Source organism: Vanacampus margaritifer, chromosome 2 (assembly GCF_051991255.1).
Source record: "Vanacampus margaritifer isolate UIUO_Vmar chromosome 2, RoL_Vmar_1.0, whole genome shotgun sequence".
NCBI classification, from domain to species: domain Eukaryota; kingdom Metazoa; phylum Chordata; class Actinopteri; order Syngnathiformes; family Syngnathidae; genus Vanacampus; species Vanacampus margaritifer.
This window is the reverse complement of record NC_135433.1, coordinates 24109471-24129028: the sequence shown is the minus strand read 5'-3', so window position 1 is coordinate 24129028 and position 19558 is coordinate 24109471. Positions and strand designations below refer to the sequence as shown.

At 41.5% G+C, this 19558-nt stretch overlaps 2 protein-coding genes across 2 annotated transcripts; one reads left to right on the top strand and one right to left on the bottom strand.

Moving 5' to 3' along the window:
• The first annotated feature begins 202 nt into the window (after positions 1-202).
• On the top strand, positions 203-3194 carry ube2m (ubiquitin conjugating enzyme E2 M). Its single transcript, XM_077557428.1, has 6 exons — positions 203-714; positions 1967-2061; positions 2159-2197; positions 2286-2389; positions 2474-2537; positions 2617-3194. Exons 1-6 carry the CDS (start codon positions 600-602, stop codon positions 2755-2757), a joined length of 558 nt encoding a protein of 185 aa, XP_077413554.1. The 5' UTR covers positions 203-599; the 3' UTR covers positions 2758-3194.
• A 4041-nt stretch (positions 3195-7235) lies between these two features.
• Positions 7236-18660, bottom strand: psmd3 (proteasome 26S subunit, non-ATPase 3). Its single transcript, XM_077557376.1, has 12 exons — positions 18338-18660; positions 13475-13665; positions 12423-12563; positions 11696-11832; positions 11423-11613; positions 9543-9646; positions 9364-9478; positions 8324-8443; positions 8149-8252; positions 7916-8071; positions 7787-7837; positions 7236-7430 (listed from the first exon to the last, which is right to left on the bottom strand). The coding sequence occupies exons 1-12, from the start codon at positions 18504-18506 to the stop codon at positions 7353-7355; spliced, it is 1557 nt and encodes a 518-aa protein (XP_077413502.1). The 5' UTR covers positions 18507-18660; the 3' UTR covers positions 7236-7352.
• Positions 18661-19558: the final 898 nt, after the last annotated feature.

The window sequence follows — 19558 nt, the reverse complement described above, 5'->3', positions numbered from 1 at the left end:
CTGTTGTGTGTGTTGTGACGCGCACGTTTTAGTGAGCGTACCATTACACTCTCACAATATGACGTCACACAGGTGACCGAGGGCACATGCGCGCTCCACGGAACGGCCAATCACCTATTCAAAAATAAATAAATAAATAAATAAATAAGCAATGAATTCCGTACGCCTTACTGATGTGACGTCACATGACCAAATGCATTACGGGACTTGAAGTTGTCGCTACTATAAAAAGATTCGATTCACAAGAGTCACAGTGGACACACAATAGACACACTTGAATTTAATTAAATGTATTTTACGAAATAAGCCGTGGCGTAAAGTCAAGTAAAAGTTCTACTCGAGAAACAAGTAAAATTTGTATCAAAACAACCCCGAACCCCACCGACCCCTCTCTCGCTAGCAGTTAGCATGTAGCCACTCGGCTAGCAGGCTAGGCTAGGCTAGCGGCGTGTAATTGGTTGACGTGCGCCGGTAGGGTCGGCTCGTCCATCAACATTCGGGTGCTGTTCGGACGGAACACACTCCCCAGCGAGGCAGCGGCGCGGACTCGGCGAACACGGATCGGAGGCGTCGTTGTGCGTCTCATCCCGCGAGTGAAGATGATTAAGCTCTTTTCCCTGAAGCAGCAGAAGAAAGACGAGGAATCTGCTGGAGGAAACCGAACTGGAGCCGGCGGTAAAAAAGCCAGCGCGGCCCAGCTGCGAATACAGAAAGGTGCGCTCCTTCACCACCGCATAAACTCACTCATTTATACTCCTCTACGTGTATTTATGCGTATGTACATGTACGTTGACCCGTTTGGATTGGATGAAACACAACTGCGAGCTCGTTACTGCTCCCAAGCCAAGAATACACTCAGCTCGAAGCGAGACACAGAGGCCAACTGCTAGCGAGCTGACTCGTGCTAGCCCAGTCTCGACTTGTGTTCTCATTAAACTAGCAACACTCTCACACACACATATTTCACGGCTGGCTAGTTGGTTAGCAGCCTTACACCGGCTAGCTCTCAGTAGTGCGTCCTTTGTGCTCAACTGTTAGCATACATGTGTGCTGCTCTATTAGCATCCTGACGTCATGACACCTGCAGGGGTCACGTGAGCAGGCCACACCTGCCAGGTTTTGGGGCACCAGCTCAAGTCCTAGTAACATCACTTCCTGTGTTTACAGGCTAAATAGTTAGCAAAACTGGCATCACACCTGTATCTGGTGGCTAATGTTTTATTTTAAAAGGTATGTTTCATGTATCTATATGTTAATACCACTAGTTTGAAGCTCCTAAAGACAGTAAGTGTTTTATTTTGAAAATGAGTTTCAGACACCAACAAATTAAAAAATATATAAAATTTTGTAAGGGTCAGTTTCAGACACTGATGAGTTGACAGGAAGTGTTTTATTTTGAAAATGTGTATTTCCGACATAGAAAATTTGAACCTAACAAAGACAGGACGTGTTTTATTTTGACATTGGCCGTTTCTCAATCTGAAGAATGCAGAGTATGGTCTTGCAAACTCGCTGATGAGGGTCTTCTTAAGAACATTCTTCCAAAGAATGCCAGTTGTGAATTGGAACGTGTGCGTACCTGTTAATTTCCCTGCCGACTCTGAGATGTTTCTGTGACAGTAGCACAAAATGCATCTTGGGATGTTTTCCTTGCCAAGCCTTAACAAGTACCTAACCAGTGCATCCTTAGTTTTAGCTAGCTCACAAGAAAATCCGCGTATTCCGTGCATTCTTGGTTAATTCATATTTTCAATTGGAACAGTACTCGAGCCGCAACTGATGATATTTCACGAGATCACAAGGATGTAAGAACGGAAAGAATGCCAATTGAGAAGAGGCTGAAGTCTGTTTCAAACATGGGGTTAAACCTGTTAAAAACAGGAAGCATTTTATTTTGAAATGTGTGCTTCAGACACTATTAAGTTTAAGCTGCCAAAGACAAGGCGTGTTTTATTTTCTGTTTCAGACATCAATGAGTTGAACCTGCCAAAGACATGTGAGATCAACTTCCCTGACGACGACGACCTCCTCAACTTCAGACTCATTATCTCGCCTGACGAGGTCTGTGCATGTTTGTTTGTGTACGTGTGCTTGTGCGTGCCCGCATGTGCACGAGTTGAAAGGTGATGGTTGTTTTTTTCTTTTCTTGGCCTATTAGGGTTTTTACAAAGGAGGAAAGTTTGTCTTCAGCTTTAAGGTCAGACCCAACTTTTCTTCTCATCATCATGACAGCATTGTTGTTTATTTCTATGCAACATGTGTGAGTGTGACTATGTGTGTTGCAGGTAGGCCAGGGTTACCCTCATGACCCCCCTAAGGTGAAGTGTGAGACGATGGTGTACCACCCCAACATCGACCTGGAAGGAAATGTCTGCCTCAACATTTTACGGTGACCTCACTTCCTGTTTGCTGAGTCACATCGCGTGCTTGTGTGTGTTTGGGTGTTTTAACGTGTGTGTTTGTGTTTTTACAGGGAGGACTGGAAGCCCGTGCTGACAATAAACTCCATCATCTACGGCCTACAGTATCTTTTTCTAGTGAGTGACTGGCTACTTCCTGCTTGTTGGAGTCATGTGACCGCTGACATCATCATGACATGATTTGCCTATGTTTCAGGAGCCCAACCCCGAGGACCCCCTTAATAAGGAGGCAGCCGAAGTCCTGCAGACAAACCGCCGCCTGTTCGAACAGAACGTCCATCGCACGCTGCGCGGTGGCTACATAGGCTCCACCTACTTTGAGAGGTGTCTGAAATAGCTCCGCCCCCGCCTGCAGGAAGCAACCAAGGACATTTTCGGAGGTCCCAGCCCCGCCCCCTTCTCACATTTTTTTCCCATGACTCAGCGTTCATCATTCACGCCCACCCTTGGGGGTGGGGGGGGTGGTTACTAACGGGTTTATTGGGCGGGGACCCTGAATGTTGATGGCATCACAAACGCTTTGACTTTTTCATTTGGCAGGAGGCCACGCCCCCTCCCGCCGCAAACTCCAAACAGCGCCCATGCCCCCGCAGGGGGTGGTTGTCAGGCGTGGGGCGGTAGGGGGGAGCCGGATGAGTTTTGAGTTTGCTGTGGGGGCGGAGTTACGGCGGCGGTGGGCAGAGCCAGTGCGGAAAAAAGGTGGGGCTTCTGGGTTGACATGTACATGAAGACTGCAATGATTGACGTGAATAAAATATCAACTTGAACGATCAATCTGCTGATCACTTTTGGAATCTTTGCTGCTGCTGATGGCAGGCGTCACTCAGTTGTTTGGATTTGGGAGCACTAGGGGCGTGCCGATATATGGATCGCCATAATAAGATAACTATGCAAATGTTGAAAAACACAAGTGCTGCTCGCCGCTGTTGGAAGGAAAGTGAAAGTTCCGAACGTTATGACTTTTATGAATAGGAAAATGGAAAGGGCCTGGCCAAAACCTGTGCAACAGCACCTCCCGTGTTTCCCGACTGAGTTGTTGGGATAGGCTCCAGTAACACCTGCAACCCTCGTGAGGATAAGCATTTCGGGAAATGGATGGCTTTGTATTCTACACAGAGAATTCAAATTTTTCTAAAGTTCTGCTTTTGACAGAGTAAATTTTTCAACTCAAGGAACAGAAGGTAAGTGCTAATCTTGATTTGTTGTGGAAACGAGCAGATTTTGTTGTATGGGTCGCTGCTACAGGCTCTCATTTATGCTGTTAAATCATTTGCTGAGTTGACATACATAAAAGGTGAAGGGTTACTTTTTAACGAATGGGTACCGACAAATACACTTAGTTTAAAGGGATACTTGACTTATTGAGCCATTTTCAACAGTAAGAAGATACTTTGTCTATAATTAATGCAATAACGTCATTATTTTTCACGACAATTAATACCTTTAAAAACGAATTTTGCCACTTGCTGTCGACTAAAGATGACATCACCTGTGCTGAGGAAACGGGTAATGGCCAATCATGGCTGAGTTTGGTGACCAAACCCAGAAAACAGGTGAGCGATTGGTTGTTACCTATTTCCTCAGCACAAGCAGGTGATGTCATCCTCAGTCGACAGCAAGGGGAAACATTTATTTTTAAAGGTATTAATTGTACATGGAAAAATAATGTTATTAAATTATTTCTGGACAAAATATGAACTTTTTACTGCTGTAAATGGCTCAATGAGTCATGTATCCCTTTAAAAGTATGAAACAGACACAGAGTGTGTGTGTGGGGGCGGGGGGGTAAGATGGAATGGAATAGTGAGGTGCCTTAGATGGCCTATAGCCCTCGTGCAATGGAGGAATTGAGGGCTGTGCTGGGAAGCGTTCTCTAAGCACTACATATTGTAGTCAGGTGGCCATTTTGTTCTCCTGTTGCAATGCCCATCAGCTTTCTATCGTGCTTATTGAGTACTGTGGGTTTGAAAACCCACGGGTCCAACTTCAAAAACGCTTTTTTTTCTTTTTCTATTTTAGTCAGTCCAGACAAACTGACACATCCTCTGGCATTGTTGATGGAAGCAGTCACCACATATATATATATATATATATATATATATATATATATATATATATATATTATTTTTTTTCTTTTCATTGGGACTTTTGATTTTCAAATTCAGTTCATTTTAATTAGTTTGTTATATATTTATTTAGTTTTACAATTTATTTTAGTATGCTTTGTTTTAGTTCAGATTCTATTCTAAAGTTTTTTTTAATGAGTTATTCAACAACTGTGGTGGTGTGGGGGGGGTTATTGTTTAATAAAAACTCAACCCCCAAAAAGTTGTTTTTTTTTAAACTGTAATAAAACTTAATAGCAGATGAACAACCTCCATAATAATCAAATACCGCTGCTGCATAATATTCCACATAAGATTAAGTGCAAAGCCAGAAAATACTGCTTGGAAGGTTATCTTAAATGCATCACAACAGTCAACCCATTCATGAGACTTTTAGGAAATATTTTTGAATGTTTCTTATACCTTCTATCGATTATTGGAAACAAAAACAAACCCCAGTTCAGTTCTTATCTGCATGCTTTCCATCCATCCCTTGCTGCAAATTACAAGCTTTTCAAGTGGACTTTCATATTGTAACTCAAGAAATACAATACTCCACTTAATCTATTTGTGGCAGTGATGGATGGATGGATAGATAGATAGATAGATAGATAGATGGATAGATAGAGGTAGATCTGAAATGCGTATTGTAAACTGGTGGGCATGCCGCACAGCCGGCGGCAGCCAAAATTACGGTGCAGCTTGATGGCGGCACTTTGAAGCGACAGAAGGGGCATGAACTACAATTCCCAGACGACTGCTCGCACCTCAATGTGCACACTGTGCAATACAGTCATACAACTGTCATAACAGCGATAATGACTACCTGACCATAAGGAGACAATTTGAGAAGTTTGGGAAAATACTATTGGAAAACTACCATATCACACAAACTAAAGACAGGTTATAGTTTTTAGTCTCAGACTGAGATTTTACAATGACTAGATTTTGCAGAGTCACTATGAGAAAATTTGGAAAAGACTCTTGGAAAACCAGCTTGCACCTGCTCACATCTAAAGATAAATTGTAGAGTTTTTAGTCTCAGGCTAAGATTTTAAAGACTTAATTTTGTAGGGTTATTTACTATTTAAGTAGAAGATTACAACTAGATTCTTTAGGCGTTCTTTTCCTCAACGCATCATGCTATTTTATGCAGTTTATGGAGCAGTTTGTACTGGCTGAAAAATAAAATAAAAACGAGAATGCCACAGAAAGTGGGCACAAATCTGGTTATTGTAATGTATAATATACATAATATATATACTGTATTTATAATTACAATTTATGACCCTTGTAAAGATAAGCGGTTCAGATAATGGATAGATGGATTTATAATTATATAATATGAATAATATTATTTATGTCACCGGTGGCTTTTTCACTTGCGGGGTTCAATCCACACACAAAAAAAGAGACATGACGGGGCACAGAGGAACCATGTAAAAACTTGCGATAATGTTAAACACATTTGTCGTAAGGCCAAGACTAGAAAACGGCTGAGCTGAAACAGCAGCGATTGCCACTTCACACTAAACATTTGAAATGACCACAGCACGCTGATACTACAATCAGTAAACTTCTTTAAGACTTTCAGTTTTTAGTCTTAGACTGTAAAAATTGTTAGGTGTGAATTTTTTTTATTTAAAAAAACAAACAAACCCTGGCTTACATCACAAGTCAAAGCAGCAGTCTTGGTGAAATGGCGTTCTCCGCTCATTAAAAAGCATTGGACTTTGGATTGTTGTAATTTGATTCGTGATTATTATTTTGATTTCAAAATGTGATTAAATCTCATTTGACTACTATAGCAAGTCTACCTGGTTTGTATGCTAGTCACAGGCAAAAGCAATACGTGTCATTTGTTTTCACCGTGCAAAGGAAGCATTTCCATCGTGGAAATATCTGAAAATGCCAGTGTGTTCAATAAGTCTGTTTTCTTGTATTAAAGATAGTTTCAAAAAACAAACTAACCTACTGTAGCATATGAATGTGATTTAAAAATACAATCTCCAAATTCAAAGGTGGCAAATATTGACAAGGAGAAGCAAAAGACGGAATATAAAATCAAATTACAACGAAAACAATCAATAATGATGACAAATGATGTACATTTGTGTCTCTTCCGCCTTTTTTCTGCCATCTTGTCAAAAGAAACGGTGCATCCTGGGAAATGTCTCCTCCCACCCTTTCCTTCTTCGCCTTGGAACATGTCCCCCGAGGTTACACTGCCACCTATGGGTAACACTTGTGCGACCATCCCACATTTTGCCCAAAACAAGCTTGTGCAAAACGAAGCGAACAGACCACGTTGTTTCTCCAGTTTGTTCAGTTGAAATGTATTCCATTTTTAATATTCTGACCTACATTCAATCTATATGAAAAATACAACAAGTCAAATACTCAAACTGTATCTGTTAGGTTTTCTGTCAAATATTTACATTTATTTGCATGACGATCTTAAAGTGGAGAAACTATGGGGGGAAAAAAAGGCATTTTAAAACAAGGCAAATACTTTCACCACACTGTTAATATTCGACAATCTGAATATCCATTTGCAATGATTAGGGAGTTGAGTGAGTGAATGATTAGGAACAAATCATTCACTACTACCTAATCACCACAAAATAATTTTCAATGGACTTTTTGTAACTAACTACTATAAAAAAATCCACATATGAAATGAGTGAAGCGAAATGATGAATTGAACACCTTTACAAGACGGCTATATTTTTATTTGTTCACACAAGAAAAGAAGCAGAAGAGAGGGGCATTGTGGGGCAATAAACATCAGACAACCACTTCCTGTGTGTACAGGAAGTTAGCATGCTCAGGGAAAGCTGTCATCGTCATCTTCAGCCATTTCTTTGGCGAACTCCAGATCTTGCTGCTCACGCTCGCGACGCTCCTGAAAACACATGCACGTCAGTCTTGCTGGATTGTGATGGTGGTCTCATCCTCATAAACACACACGTCCTCCCTTGCGCTTAGCATGCTGTTTTCTGATGCCACTCACATCATAAATGTGAATATTATGTTTATTAGACTTCTTCCTGTCTCATGACCAATGAAAGCACAGACTGTCATAAGGTCTGTTGTCTACATACGTCAACATTTTCAACATTCATACATTTGCGTCAAATGCGTGTATGTCAAGTGTCTGCTTATGTGTCATATCGTTATGTAAATGTACTCTGTTTACAGGTACATGTCTGAGGGAGTGAAAGAGTGACAGACAGACAGACAGACCGACAGACAGATTACCTCAGCTGACTCCAAGTCTTTGTTGTAAGCTTTGGGCGGAAACCTCATGGCCTAAACAAAACACCGGCACATTAAAAAACACTATTGAAGCTAAACACAGTGTGTGTGCGCGTGTTTCTGTGCATTCACCTTGACGGACATGTTGTGTATGTCAAGGCAGAAAGAGATTCTCTGGTGGAAGGCCAGCTGTGGTTCTCGGGTGCCGTAGATGTCCATGGTCTCTTTGGATTGGACGAAACCTTTCTCGTGGTTGATGCTAGCCTCGATCACGCCGTCCCTGATAGCCTGCGCGGACACACGACCGTCACGTCTGTGTACGCGCATGTGTGTGTGTGTGTGTGTGTGTGCGCCTGTTATGCTACCTTGGCCACGATGAACTCGGCGTCCTCAGGACTGTCCAGTTGCAGCTTGAGGGCGATGTCGGCCAAGGAGATCCGAGAGTACGACAGGCTGATCATACGCACGCCTGAACACAGGCACGCAAACGCGGTTAGCTCCCGCGATGCGAGCGCCTCCAGCGCGCCGCGTTGAGCTCACCTGTCTTGATGACGTTGTGTCTGAGGCGGATTATGAGCGTGTACGTGCCGTCCGCCTGGAACTTCTCACCAAACTCCTCCAACACTTGGTTGAACTTGGACAGGTTGCCCATTCTCACCGCTACATGTGCGCACACACACACGTGATGAAAGTGGTTAGTGGCACACCGCGCATACGAAAGCATGCATTGTGTACATTAATGGCACGTAATCATGTACAAACACGTTCTTACGTTAGTTTTTAGAGTTGTGTGAAATACTGTAAATTGCAGATACAATATAAAACATGTATCATAAGATGAAACAGCATATTGTTTATATTGTGATTTTTTTCTTTTTAGTTTATGGACAATGTATACACACACTAATTAATATAAGGAGAGAGTTTTAGCTACATGTACATTTCCAACATCGACTGTTTTTATGCCTGTGAACAAATGTTCAACATGTTGAACATTTGTTGGAGACAAGAAAAATTGTTTGTGAGCATCCGTCGAACATCTTTGCAACGCTTTGCAGTCTTGAACAAAACTCGATGTAATGCCAACACTTGCTACATGCTCGCACCCTCGCAAGCCTGCTCCACTCAGTGAGATAGCGACTTAAAACAACGATCTTGAATATCAATCGTTTGGACCTTTTTGAACTTCAAATGATTCAAATTTGCTGTCACCCTCAATCAAAGCAGACTAATTTATCTTTTGTGTTTTCTACTTTTATTTTGAAAATGATCTAAATACGGTACAGTATTTGCTAATTTTCTGAAATGCTACGAATCAAACCAGGAACTTAACCAGGAACAGACTAATCAATTGTTAAACTAATCATTAGCTACAGCCCTAATCTGCATAATAATTTGATATAAAGTAGCATGTGCTAATATTAACGTTGTTCCCGTGTAGTCCTGAAGGTGACAGTAAAGCATAAAGCAACATCTTGTACAGCTTGGCTCAACTGGTAGATGTGTTTAATGTCTGCTTGCAAGGATGGAGGAAGAAAATGATGATGATGATATGATATCACAATGATGACATCACTGACCTTGAGTGAGCAGGAAGTAGGGCATGAGCGACCTCTTGAGTGATGGCTGCCTGAATTGAAGCCTTTCGGGAATTTCTCCCAGCAGCAACTCCACCACAATCAGCAGCTTGTGCACCTGCCACACACACATACACTCGTGTCAGTTCCTATAATTCCCGTCGCTGCGTGCGTGCACCCACCGTCTGCTTGAATCCGACGGCGGTGTGTTGGGGGGCTTTCCTGAGTGCATTGGTTAACGTCCGGCGAGCTTCCGAATATTCCAGCTGGATGGCTTTAATGCGACCTGCGACACAACATACGTGATGTCACGGAACAACTGCACACACTATTAGCAACAACTGGAGGATGTGTACAAGTACAAATATGTAGCTGTGCAACGGTGCAAAATATTATAATAATATAGTATACTTTGGTGCCCTGAGATAAAAGTTCAATTTGCTTCATGACCACACTCATAATCCAAAACAACTCAAATCATCTTTTCGTTCAAATGAATGGAAATAGAAATTAATCTGCTCCAGACCCCCACCCAAAAAAACTCAACATTTTTGTTTTAATAAAGAGGAAATAGACCTCAATATTTTATACATAAATAATATATGCCTGTGAGTATTATTATATGATCTGTCTTACATGTGTTGTTCCACCATTTGTTAGCTGTTGCTTAAAGAGTTGTGAAATTGCGACTACAGACGCTAAAACGTTAGCATGTCGAGCATTTTCCATTTATGTCAGTGTCACGCTAGTTGGGCATTATGAAATTTTAACTGGTGTGTTCTCTTTGGTTTTTGTTTAGTTTTCGAGTAAACTTGAGCTGGGAGTGGCCTTGAGCAGTTCAAGTCTCCTTTTTGAACAATTGTTTACTACCTGCCAAACCGGGCCAGGAGGTATACAACACAGACAGCTTCCAATGCCGGCCAGGACTGAGCCAAAAAAGGAGGAAACATGCAGAATGGGAAGGGAGGAAGTTGGCGTATGTGGTGAGTGCATTGTTTTGTTTACAGATGTTCAACTGTCAACCAAGACAGTGAAGTAGCATTTAAAATTTATTATAGGTCCACTTACAGTAAGTTTTCCTGCCTCAAAGCTCCACTGGAACAATTTTTGGCCCGTACATGTTTTATACACATACTTTTTTTGCAGGCACACGCAGTATTGCAATGGCAACTGTGATCTGATCTTTATTTCTTCTATTAGTGCACCATTTAGTGACCGAATGACTTAGTAATTACTTTGTGGTGTTTTATTAAAGACAATACAGCACACTGAGCTTCCACAAAACACAGGAAAGGAAGTTCTGAACTTCCTAAAAAGCACTTAGACTGTAATTATTCCAAAATATCACCTGCCACATGTTTTTGGTGTTCATAATTTAACCAGTAGAGGGCAGTCATGCACTAAACATGCCCAAAGGACAGAAACGGGAAGTTATTGACCTCGTGTGCTAACAGCTAGCTCTACCCTTGTTTACTCATGGAATAATATTTAAGCATTGTCTGTAAATGGCATTTAGGACTCTATTACATGTGTAATGTAGATATGATCATCTATGTGTGAACTAAAATGGTAGTTAATGATTGTTTACCTTGAGTGGTAATTGCTAGAGTGCTCATGCTAATCGCAATTGCTAAATGTTTAGCATAGGCCAATTCTATTGCCGTTTCAAATCTCTCTGTTTATGCTTCAGCGTAATAGTGGCTTGCTTCACTCTTTCAACCTCACATTGACAATTTCCAAATGCAAACGGCACAACAGAAATGAACTCAAGACCTTGTAACTGCTCCCTTGTAAATGGGATCATGAGGGAAGAACACACACCTGGCCATTTTTACATCACATATTGTTCCTTTCATGTCAAATCTATTGTGGTTGCTAAATAGAGGACACGTTTCAACATTTCAAATTACTATAGCGTTCATGCTAATTTCCATGACTGTAACGTGGTGTTTAACATTGTATGTTAGCAGCATTATGGTAGCGGACTTCAGTTTTTATACAGTTAGATTGAATATTTTGGTCTTTAAGTGAAAAATAGTACAAGTGTGCGAGTGCGTACTACCTGTGTAGTAGAGGTATCGGGCCCACTCGTTGTTGTTGGCGAGTTCTGGAAATATGGACTTGGACACGAGCTTCTCAGCCTGATCATAGAGGTTGAAGTTAAGGTAATTCCTCAGCAGAAGGTTGAGGAGTACTGCTTGGCCATCGGCGTCGTGACGGAGCGTCGCCGTTCGCAGGCGCGTGTGCAGGAAGCTGACAGAGGAACAAGGGCCATGGTGAAATCATCACACTTGGGGACCGGGTCAAGTGGGGTGACGGGGTCTGGCGGGCGGACCTGCGGATGTCGTCCAGCTGGTTGAGGAACTCGTAGACGCGTGCGTGGTAGTAGTAGCACTTGGCAGCCACCAGGTCCAGAGCCCGGCGGTTCTTGGAAGCCATCTTCAGCAGCAGGTCGTCAGAAACCTTCTGAGCCTGATGCAAAGTCACAGGACGATTTTTTTGCTTTTCAACATCATGACGATACTTTGGACTGGTCGTGTGTGGAGTGGCAGATGGCAAGATTTGGGGGTATTTGAGATTTTCTGTGACTGCCTGTTGTCATGATTGTGGCAACGTGACGTTTCTCGAAAACGACTCCATAAAAATGCTGAGGCGGGTTAGATTGACCATTGACTTGTGGACTTTTTACTCCTCTTAGATTTATAGTATAAATGTTTTTGTGTTATGTACTGTAAAATTTGAGCCGAACAATTTTAGTTGGTTAGTTGATTTAGTTAATAGTTTGATTTTGAAAAGATTTTATAGTGCAGTAATATTTTATTTACATTGTTACATTTTTTAAAAATCTATTGCTTTTTCCTAAATGTATTTTTTATGGACGACTTCAGAGGAATTTGAAGCGCTCAATTTGATCATTTTGAGAAAACTCCATCATGATGGCGCCACTTGCTAATCACGTTGCTAATCACTGTCTATGTTGTACGCGTTTTATGTCGGAGAGCCTGGAAAACAAGATGCCGCTCAGCTACAAAAATGAAAGGAGTGAATGGGCAAAAGCTTACGTCGCTGAACCTCTTGTTGTTGGTCAGGTGGACCACCAGAAGCAGCTGCAGGTAAGCCTCCACTTCAGGAAGCAGAGGACTGGTCGCAGCCTTCCCCGTCCTGGGCCGGAATGGCACGTCCCCATCCACCAGGTCCATGGGCTGCACGCACACACAATCAGACAGGATTACACTTGCCAAAGTTGCCAAAGTCGTAAACTTTCCATGGGAATTTCAATATTTTTGAAATAAGGCAAGATTTCACACAATTGGGGGTGGATCCCAAGAGCCAATTTAAGTAGTTTTTTTTATTACAACAATTTTTAGTTCTTGGGACTTTGCTGGCATTTTTTTTGCTCACTTTTAAATAGGAAAGAACTGATTGTTCAATAAAATATATCAAACTTGACAAAGTTCAACAGTGTCACGGTACATTTTGAGTACCACGATAATTGCTGTCAAAAATAAATTATATCACGTATTTTTAGCATCAGTACTTCTGTGCCGTAAATTTTTTGTATGTTGAAAGAACAAAGCTGGCTGTGCTAACTGTAGCATACTGTATGTCACACAACAACAGTTCAGCAGGCGCTGCGGGACACCTTTATAGAAGACCAAAAATAAATAAAATAAAAAAGAAAATAACACGAATAACCCACAATAGGTTAAAACGCTTGAGTTAAGGTAGGTCAATGATTTTGACAACAAATCTAAACAGAATTAAAAATTTCACCAGAATTTTTGTTGTACAGAAGCCTGCTAGCTTAATGCTAATGGTACTGTTTCAGTATTGGTACGGAGGTCGTTGATGCAGGCATAGTACCGAAATCCGAATTTTGGTATTGTGACAACACTAGTTGAATTTACAAAAACATTTGTTGAAACATCATGCTTTTAAACTGTATTATTTTGCATGGATGTCTGCTTACAACAAAACAAAATGTATTTATGCATGAACCTGCCGTATATTGACAGCAACTTTTGCAGCCCTGTGCAAGCCGAGACTTGGTTTGACCTGACGTGACACGACTAGATGTAACCTGGCGTACTTGGCACGAGGGGATGTAACGCACCTCGTCCAAGAAGGCGAGCAGGAAGTCTCTGGTGGCGGCGTTATTGGTGAAGAAGCCGCAGATGGTTTTGTGCAGCACCAGCGTGTTGAGGCGGCGGCTGGTGGACGGCAATGCTCTCAGAGCTCGCAGCACGAAGCGGGGCTCCTTGCCCGACACTGCCTTCTCGATCTGCTTCACATGCTCCTTGATATCTGAGGAGTTTTGGAGAACAGCGGATTACTAGACCAAAACGAACCCATTTCCAAGCAAAGGAAGGAAACTCAAGTGTTGAGCGTGAACGCTTTTTGTAATATTTTTGCTCAGTGATGTGCTGTGAGCTTGGTACAGTGGAAACCGGGGTGTCCAAACTACAGCCCGGGGGCTGTTTGCAGTAGGACATCAATTTCTTATTAGCCTGTGTCATATGATAAAAATAACCCTTTAAGTCAGCCAATAACTCTAAAGTGTAGAGGACACCGTATGAAAAGTGTGGCATCCCACATGCATACAAAGTTCCTCATAACTACAAGTACTAAATGCCGCTGTGTTGGGCCACCACCTACCTAAAGAAGCTGGCCAGGACAGTAAAATAGAAACTTCCAAGACACCAAAAGGTGAAAACTTTCGACCGCTGAAAATGGCCCAAAAGTGCATCGCCGATTTCGGACCTAAAAACTTCTCACCATAACTAACCAGCCCAAACAGGATGCTGTGATGGCAGCAGGAAAAACTGTGACCGAGGGGTTAGCCTCATGTCGCTACCATTGGCTAGTCTGTTCACAAACAGTGGCAGTGACACTTAGTCCAGTTTAATATGACATATGAGTACGTTGAAATTTTGGGGAGATTTGTCAAACTATATATTTTGGGAAACTATATATTTTTAGAAACCTTAAACCCTAACAAATCAGAAAATGTTTGTTGCCATTTTTTTGAGGTTGTTAAAGTAGCCATATTGGATCTTTAAAAATGTCTACTTTCAAAAACTAATTTCTCAATAGCTCGCCTTCAAGATGATCTAAAATCATAATTGAAGTGGTGAAAGTACCTATATTTCTGGGACCAAAGAATCAAATAGAGCTGATTACATTGTAAATGAGACATGTATTTGGGGACATTTTACATTTTTAACCATTTAATGTATTGTTTTATGTGATTAAATGGCATTAATGGTAGTCTGATTATTCTGGTAATCCGGACATGTATGTCTCTTCCAAAACATATGGAATATTCCCATGTTGCATACTTTGGAATGTTCATACTCCAAAGTATTCCCACACAATCAGATTTCTTCCACTAGGGGTGCCTGACAACAGGAGGCTAACTCAAAATGAGAACTTTTTCAGACCAGTTGCTATGTTGACAAATGTTCCTTAAATGCTGATTTTAGTCATTGCTCACGATTCCACTGTCTTGATCTCCATTTTTGGCAGTAAAAAAAAAAATCTGATGATGTCAATCAAATCTGATTAATCCAGAAATTTAGCTTTATAATTGTCAAGTCATTGTCATGTCCAAGCTAACATTAGTTAGCAAATTAGTGTTACAGCAAAGTGATTTTTTTTTCTTCTTCATCAATGTTATTATCGATTAAATTGTATTTCTTCGTTGGGAGTAGCTGTGTACTGCGTGAAACTTCTCAGATCCACGTATTTTGCTTTTTTTCTATGAATAGAGGTAGACTTCTGTTCACTATTGTCAAATTGTCCCCGTTACGATTTTGGTTAAGGTTTGTCTTAGCGTTGCGGGTAGAATTCTGGTCTGTTAAAAATGGTGACATTTTGGAATGGCAGTAGGCTATGTAATTGCAGGCCTGTGCAACAATGTCTGTTAATGGCTGATGCATTTGCTTGATTATTGCAGACCTACATCAGAGTAACATGAGCAAGAAGCCTTAGCTTCTTTAGCTAGGACTAGACAGCCAGGGTCAGGAAACAACTACAGTCATGACCAAAAGTTTACATACACTTGTAAAGAACATAATATTATGGCTCTCCTGAGCATCCAGTTTTCTCTGATAGAGTAATTCTAACAGATTATATTGTCCCCCAAAAACATTAATGAAATGTTCTTTTATGACTTTTTTTAGTGGTTAACAGAAAAGGTGTGTGTGTGTGGAGGGGGGGGGGGGGGTCATTGCCGTGAATACATTTGTGAGTGAGGAGAGAGACATTATATTCAATTCTCGCCGAGATGGGAAGCCAGTGTAGTGAGCGTAGGACAGGGGTTATATGTTCATTTTTCCGCACTCTCATCAGGATCCCAGCAGCACGGTTTAATACTACCACCGTCGTGCTTGACGGTAGGCATGGCGTTGTTGGGGTTTATTCCTCCAAACTTATTGCTGGCCATTGTGGCCAATTTAGTTTTGTTTGATCACAGAACTTTCTTCCAGAAGGCCTTATCTTTGTCCATATGAGCAGCAGCAGCAATCTTCAGTCGAGCCTTAAGGTGCCGCTTTGAAAAGCTTCCTTCTTGCACGGCAGCCTCCCAGTCCATGGTGATGCAAAAACACGCTTGACCGTGGACACTGACAGCTGTATTCCATTGGCTTCGAATTCTTGGCATATCTGCTTTTTAAGTAGTTCTCAGTTGAATCTTCACCCTCCTGACCAATTCTCTCTCAAGCAGCAGCAGGAGATAGCTTGCATTTTTTCCTGATCATGGCAGTGATAAACAGTCATATACTTGCAAACAATTGCTTGCACTGTTGGTCTTGGCACCTTGTTTTCAGATCAGCTTTGACACTGCTGAGCTCCTTTGATTGTCCATTGTTTCATTTGTGTGCATTGGTATCCAATGAGCCCGATTTCAATGGCCTCAGGGAAGTCACAGTCACTCATAATCACACACAAGGAGATAAGAGGCAATAGTATGAAGCTCATTTCATTGACAAACTTTCTAAGTCACAAAAATTGCTAATTCATGTTGCTGTATGCATATTTTTGGCCCTGTAGATTCAATCACTTTTCTGTTAACCACTAATACAGTCATAAAAGAACAAAATTTCCTGAATGTTTTTTGTGACAATTAAGTATCCATTCCAAATATTCTATCAGAGAAAAATCAGCACTATAGAAATAACTGAAAGATCAGGAGAGCCATGATATTATGTTCTTTACAAGTGTATGTTAACCTTTGATCACGACTGTATGGTCTAGCAACATCAAGACATATTATGCACTGCAACCGTTAGTCCAGGCCTATACAGTATCTACTCACATGTAGCTCTGTATGAACTTGTTGTGGAGGAATTCTTCATAGAGAACCCACAGATGAAAATATGTACTGTAATACTGTAGATAAAAGTGTTTGTGACAGTTTCTTTAAGGTATAAACATCCAGATTACCAGAATAATCTAATTTAATCATGCAAAACAATGCAAGATATGAAAAAATATTCTAAAATATCCACACATATATGTCTCATTTACAATGTAATCACCTTCACTGGATTCATTGCCCCCAAGAATGTGGATTTGACCGCAGATTTTTTTTTTAATTTTAGGTCATCCAGGAGGCGAGATATTGAGAAATTCGTTTTTAAAAGTAGCAAATTTTAAAGGTCCAAGATGGCTGATAAAACAACCTTGAAAAAAATGGCAACAAACATTTTCTGATTTGTTAGGCTGTAACGTTTCCAAAAATATATAGTTTACCAAATCTAAAAAAAAAAATCTTACAAAATTACACAAGGAACCTGTGCCACTGACACAAAGTGTGGCCTGCATGTGGAAATATTTCCGCAAAAATGAGAATCAGCAACAGTGAAAGAGAAATGCTTCATTCTTTAGAGCCGGGCGACTATGTGGTATCTTACAACACGCAGGGCTAGCACAACTTGGCCACCACTCAAAAAGTCACTAATGTGGCCCTCCCTGATGACAGTTTTTTTGTTGTTGTCATTTTACAGTTTGATCTAGTTTTGCTTTTGAAGGTGGAGATGTGATTTGGCTGCTGCTTATCCCAGGGGTGGCTCTCTCAGAATGCATACAGGTCAGCGGGACATCCTAAAATCCTGAAAAATTAAAACTATTTGCATGCTGTCACCAATAGCCAAAAGCCATGACATTGCACTTTTTCTAAATAAGTCCATCCATCCATGCAAAATATAATTCCTAGATCGATTAGTTTTAGTGTTTCATGAATGAAACTTGGAAGTATGCCAAAGTGGGCCTTTTCGCATGTGATTTTTTTCTGTACAATGTGGATATTTTGGGCTAGTAGTGGGGATCGAAGCCTATCTTCGGTGGCAAAATAAAATAAAAACTTCGTGTAAATACACAGAAGGGGGTGAAGCAAGACATTAACCCCCACACACACCCAGTGCACGACAGTCAGGCGATTGACCAATCAGAGACGTTCACGGTAAAATAGCGCTAGCAGGAGAGCCACAGCAAAATATCCACTGCCTTTTCTGTATGTTACCCTCAGAGTCTGGACAACGAGGTGTAAACACATTTACACTTTTTATTAACGTTCGCAATACTGTAGTCTAGTCTCATGTCACGTGACAAAAAATGTTTTGTTTGAGGTTTGTTTGCGAATCTGTAAACAGAAGACTGACGTGGAGGTAGGGGACCCCCTGGTCCGTGAGAGCCACTGTCCTGCCTGTTTTATATGTTCCCCTCCGCCAACACACCCGATTCAATTACAAGGCTTCTGCGGAGCGTTCTGATCATTTTCGTTAGGTGTGTTGGAGAAGGGAGACATTTCAAAACGGGCACGACAGCGGCTCTGGAAGACCGGAGTGTTCCCTACCCTTGACTGACGTCATGCGCTACCACCGATGCTAACTCAGACAGAAGCTGACTGGCCCGTCGGTGGCTTGGAGCTCGTCAGAGAGGCTGCGGAAGCGTCGGAGGCGCGAGAGACCTGGCATACCTTCCAGCGTCAGGCTGTCGAGCTCCTTGGGCGGCTTGGTCGAGCAGGCGGCCTCCGCCTCGGGCATCTCGACATCCTGCGGCTCGGCGGTGGCCTCCTTGGGCTTGTCGGCCTTGGAGTCTCGCTCTCGGCCTCCCGCTCGGTCGCGCCGCTTGGCCGTTTCCTTCATCGTCCCTGCTGCTCGAAAGCGCCACAAACCAAAATAAAAAACTACAAAAGAGGCAACGACAAGTTCGCGCTTTTGTCTTCTGCCACTCGCTCGTTGCCGCAATGACTGGCAAGTCTGCGGCGAGGGCGCAAAGGATTATGGGGAGGAGGCAGACAGTCAGTACCAGTAGATCACAGAGCGCATCGATATCATTATCGCGTTTTCCCCCCATGTGTTTATTGAACAGCTAAGGCAATTATTTTAATTCTGGTCATTTTTGTTGGCAGTCAGCAACCAAAGCTAACACAATTGAGAACATTTTCTCATTTACAATGCGGACCTGACGCAGACAGCAGGGCGAAATAACAAGGCAGCAAGACAACAAGCTGGTGCTAAAGTACACTCAATTTGTTTGTACAATATTTTCATTGTTCTTGCTCTCTCTCTCGCAATATATTACATGTGTTTGTATTTTGTTAAAAGCCTTCAAAGGAAAACTTGACTCAATGAGCTATTTTGAGCAGTAAAAAGTTAATATTTTGTCCAAAATTCATTTGATAACATCATTATTTTTAATGTAGGCTACAATTAATACCTTTAAAAACACTTTGTTTTGTAATTGTCACTGTACAATTTACAACGATAGCCATTGTTATCAACAATTTCATAATCCAACGATTTTTTTTAAATGTAATTTTATTTTATTTTTGGCACTCACTCACACAAACACGCACACCTACAAACATGGTCTCCCAGGCGGGGAAGCGAACCGATGCCAACTTGCATCGGAGACAAGTGACGGTACCACTCCGCGCATAATCTAATGATTTTTCCACTTGATGTCCAATTGAAGATGACATCATTTGTGCTGGAAATTGGTAACGACCAATCACTGCTCACCTGTTTTCTGGGTTTGGTCAGCAAATTGAGCCATGATTGGTCGTTACCTGTTCCCTGAGGACGATTGATGTGATGTGAAATGGCAAAATTAGTTTTTAAAGGCAATAATTATTCATGAAAAATAATGAAGTTATTACATTAATTATAGACAAAATTAGGGATAGACCGATAAT

Coding starts and splice junctions, on each gene's coding strand:
- ube2m (XM_077557428.1), top strand. CDS start 600: ATGATTAAGCTCTTTTCCCTGAAGCAGCAGAAGAAAGACGAGGAATCT. Junction 715..1,966: donor CCAGCTGCGAATACAGAAAG/GTGCGCTCCTTC, acceptor TTTCTGTTTCAG/ACATCAATGAGTTGAACCTG. Junction 2,390..2,473: donor GTCTGCCTCAACATTTTACG/GTGACCTCACTT, acceptor GTGTTTTTACAG/GGAGGACTGGAAGCCCGTGC.
- psmd3 (XM_077557376.1), bottom strand. CDS start 18,506: ATGAAGGAAACGGCCAAGCGGCGCGACCGAGCGGGAGGCCGAGAGCGA. Junction 11,614..11,695: donor CAGCTGGACGACATCCGCAG/GTCCGCCCGCCA, acceptor TTCCTCTGTCAG/CTTCCTGCACACGCGCCTGC. Junction 9,647..11,422: donor CCGATACCTCTACTACACAG/GTAGTACGCACT, acceptor GTTGTGTCGCAG/GTCGCATTAAAGCCATCCAG.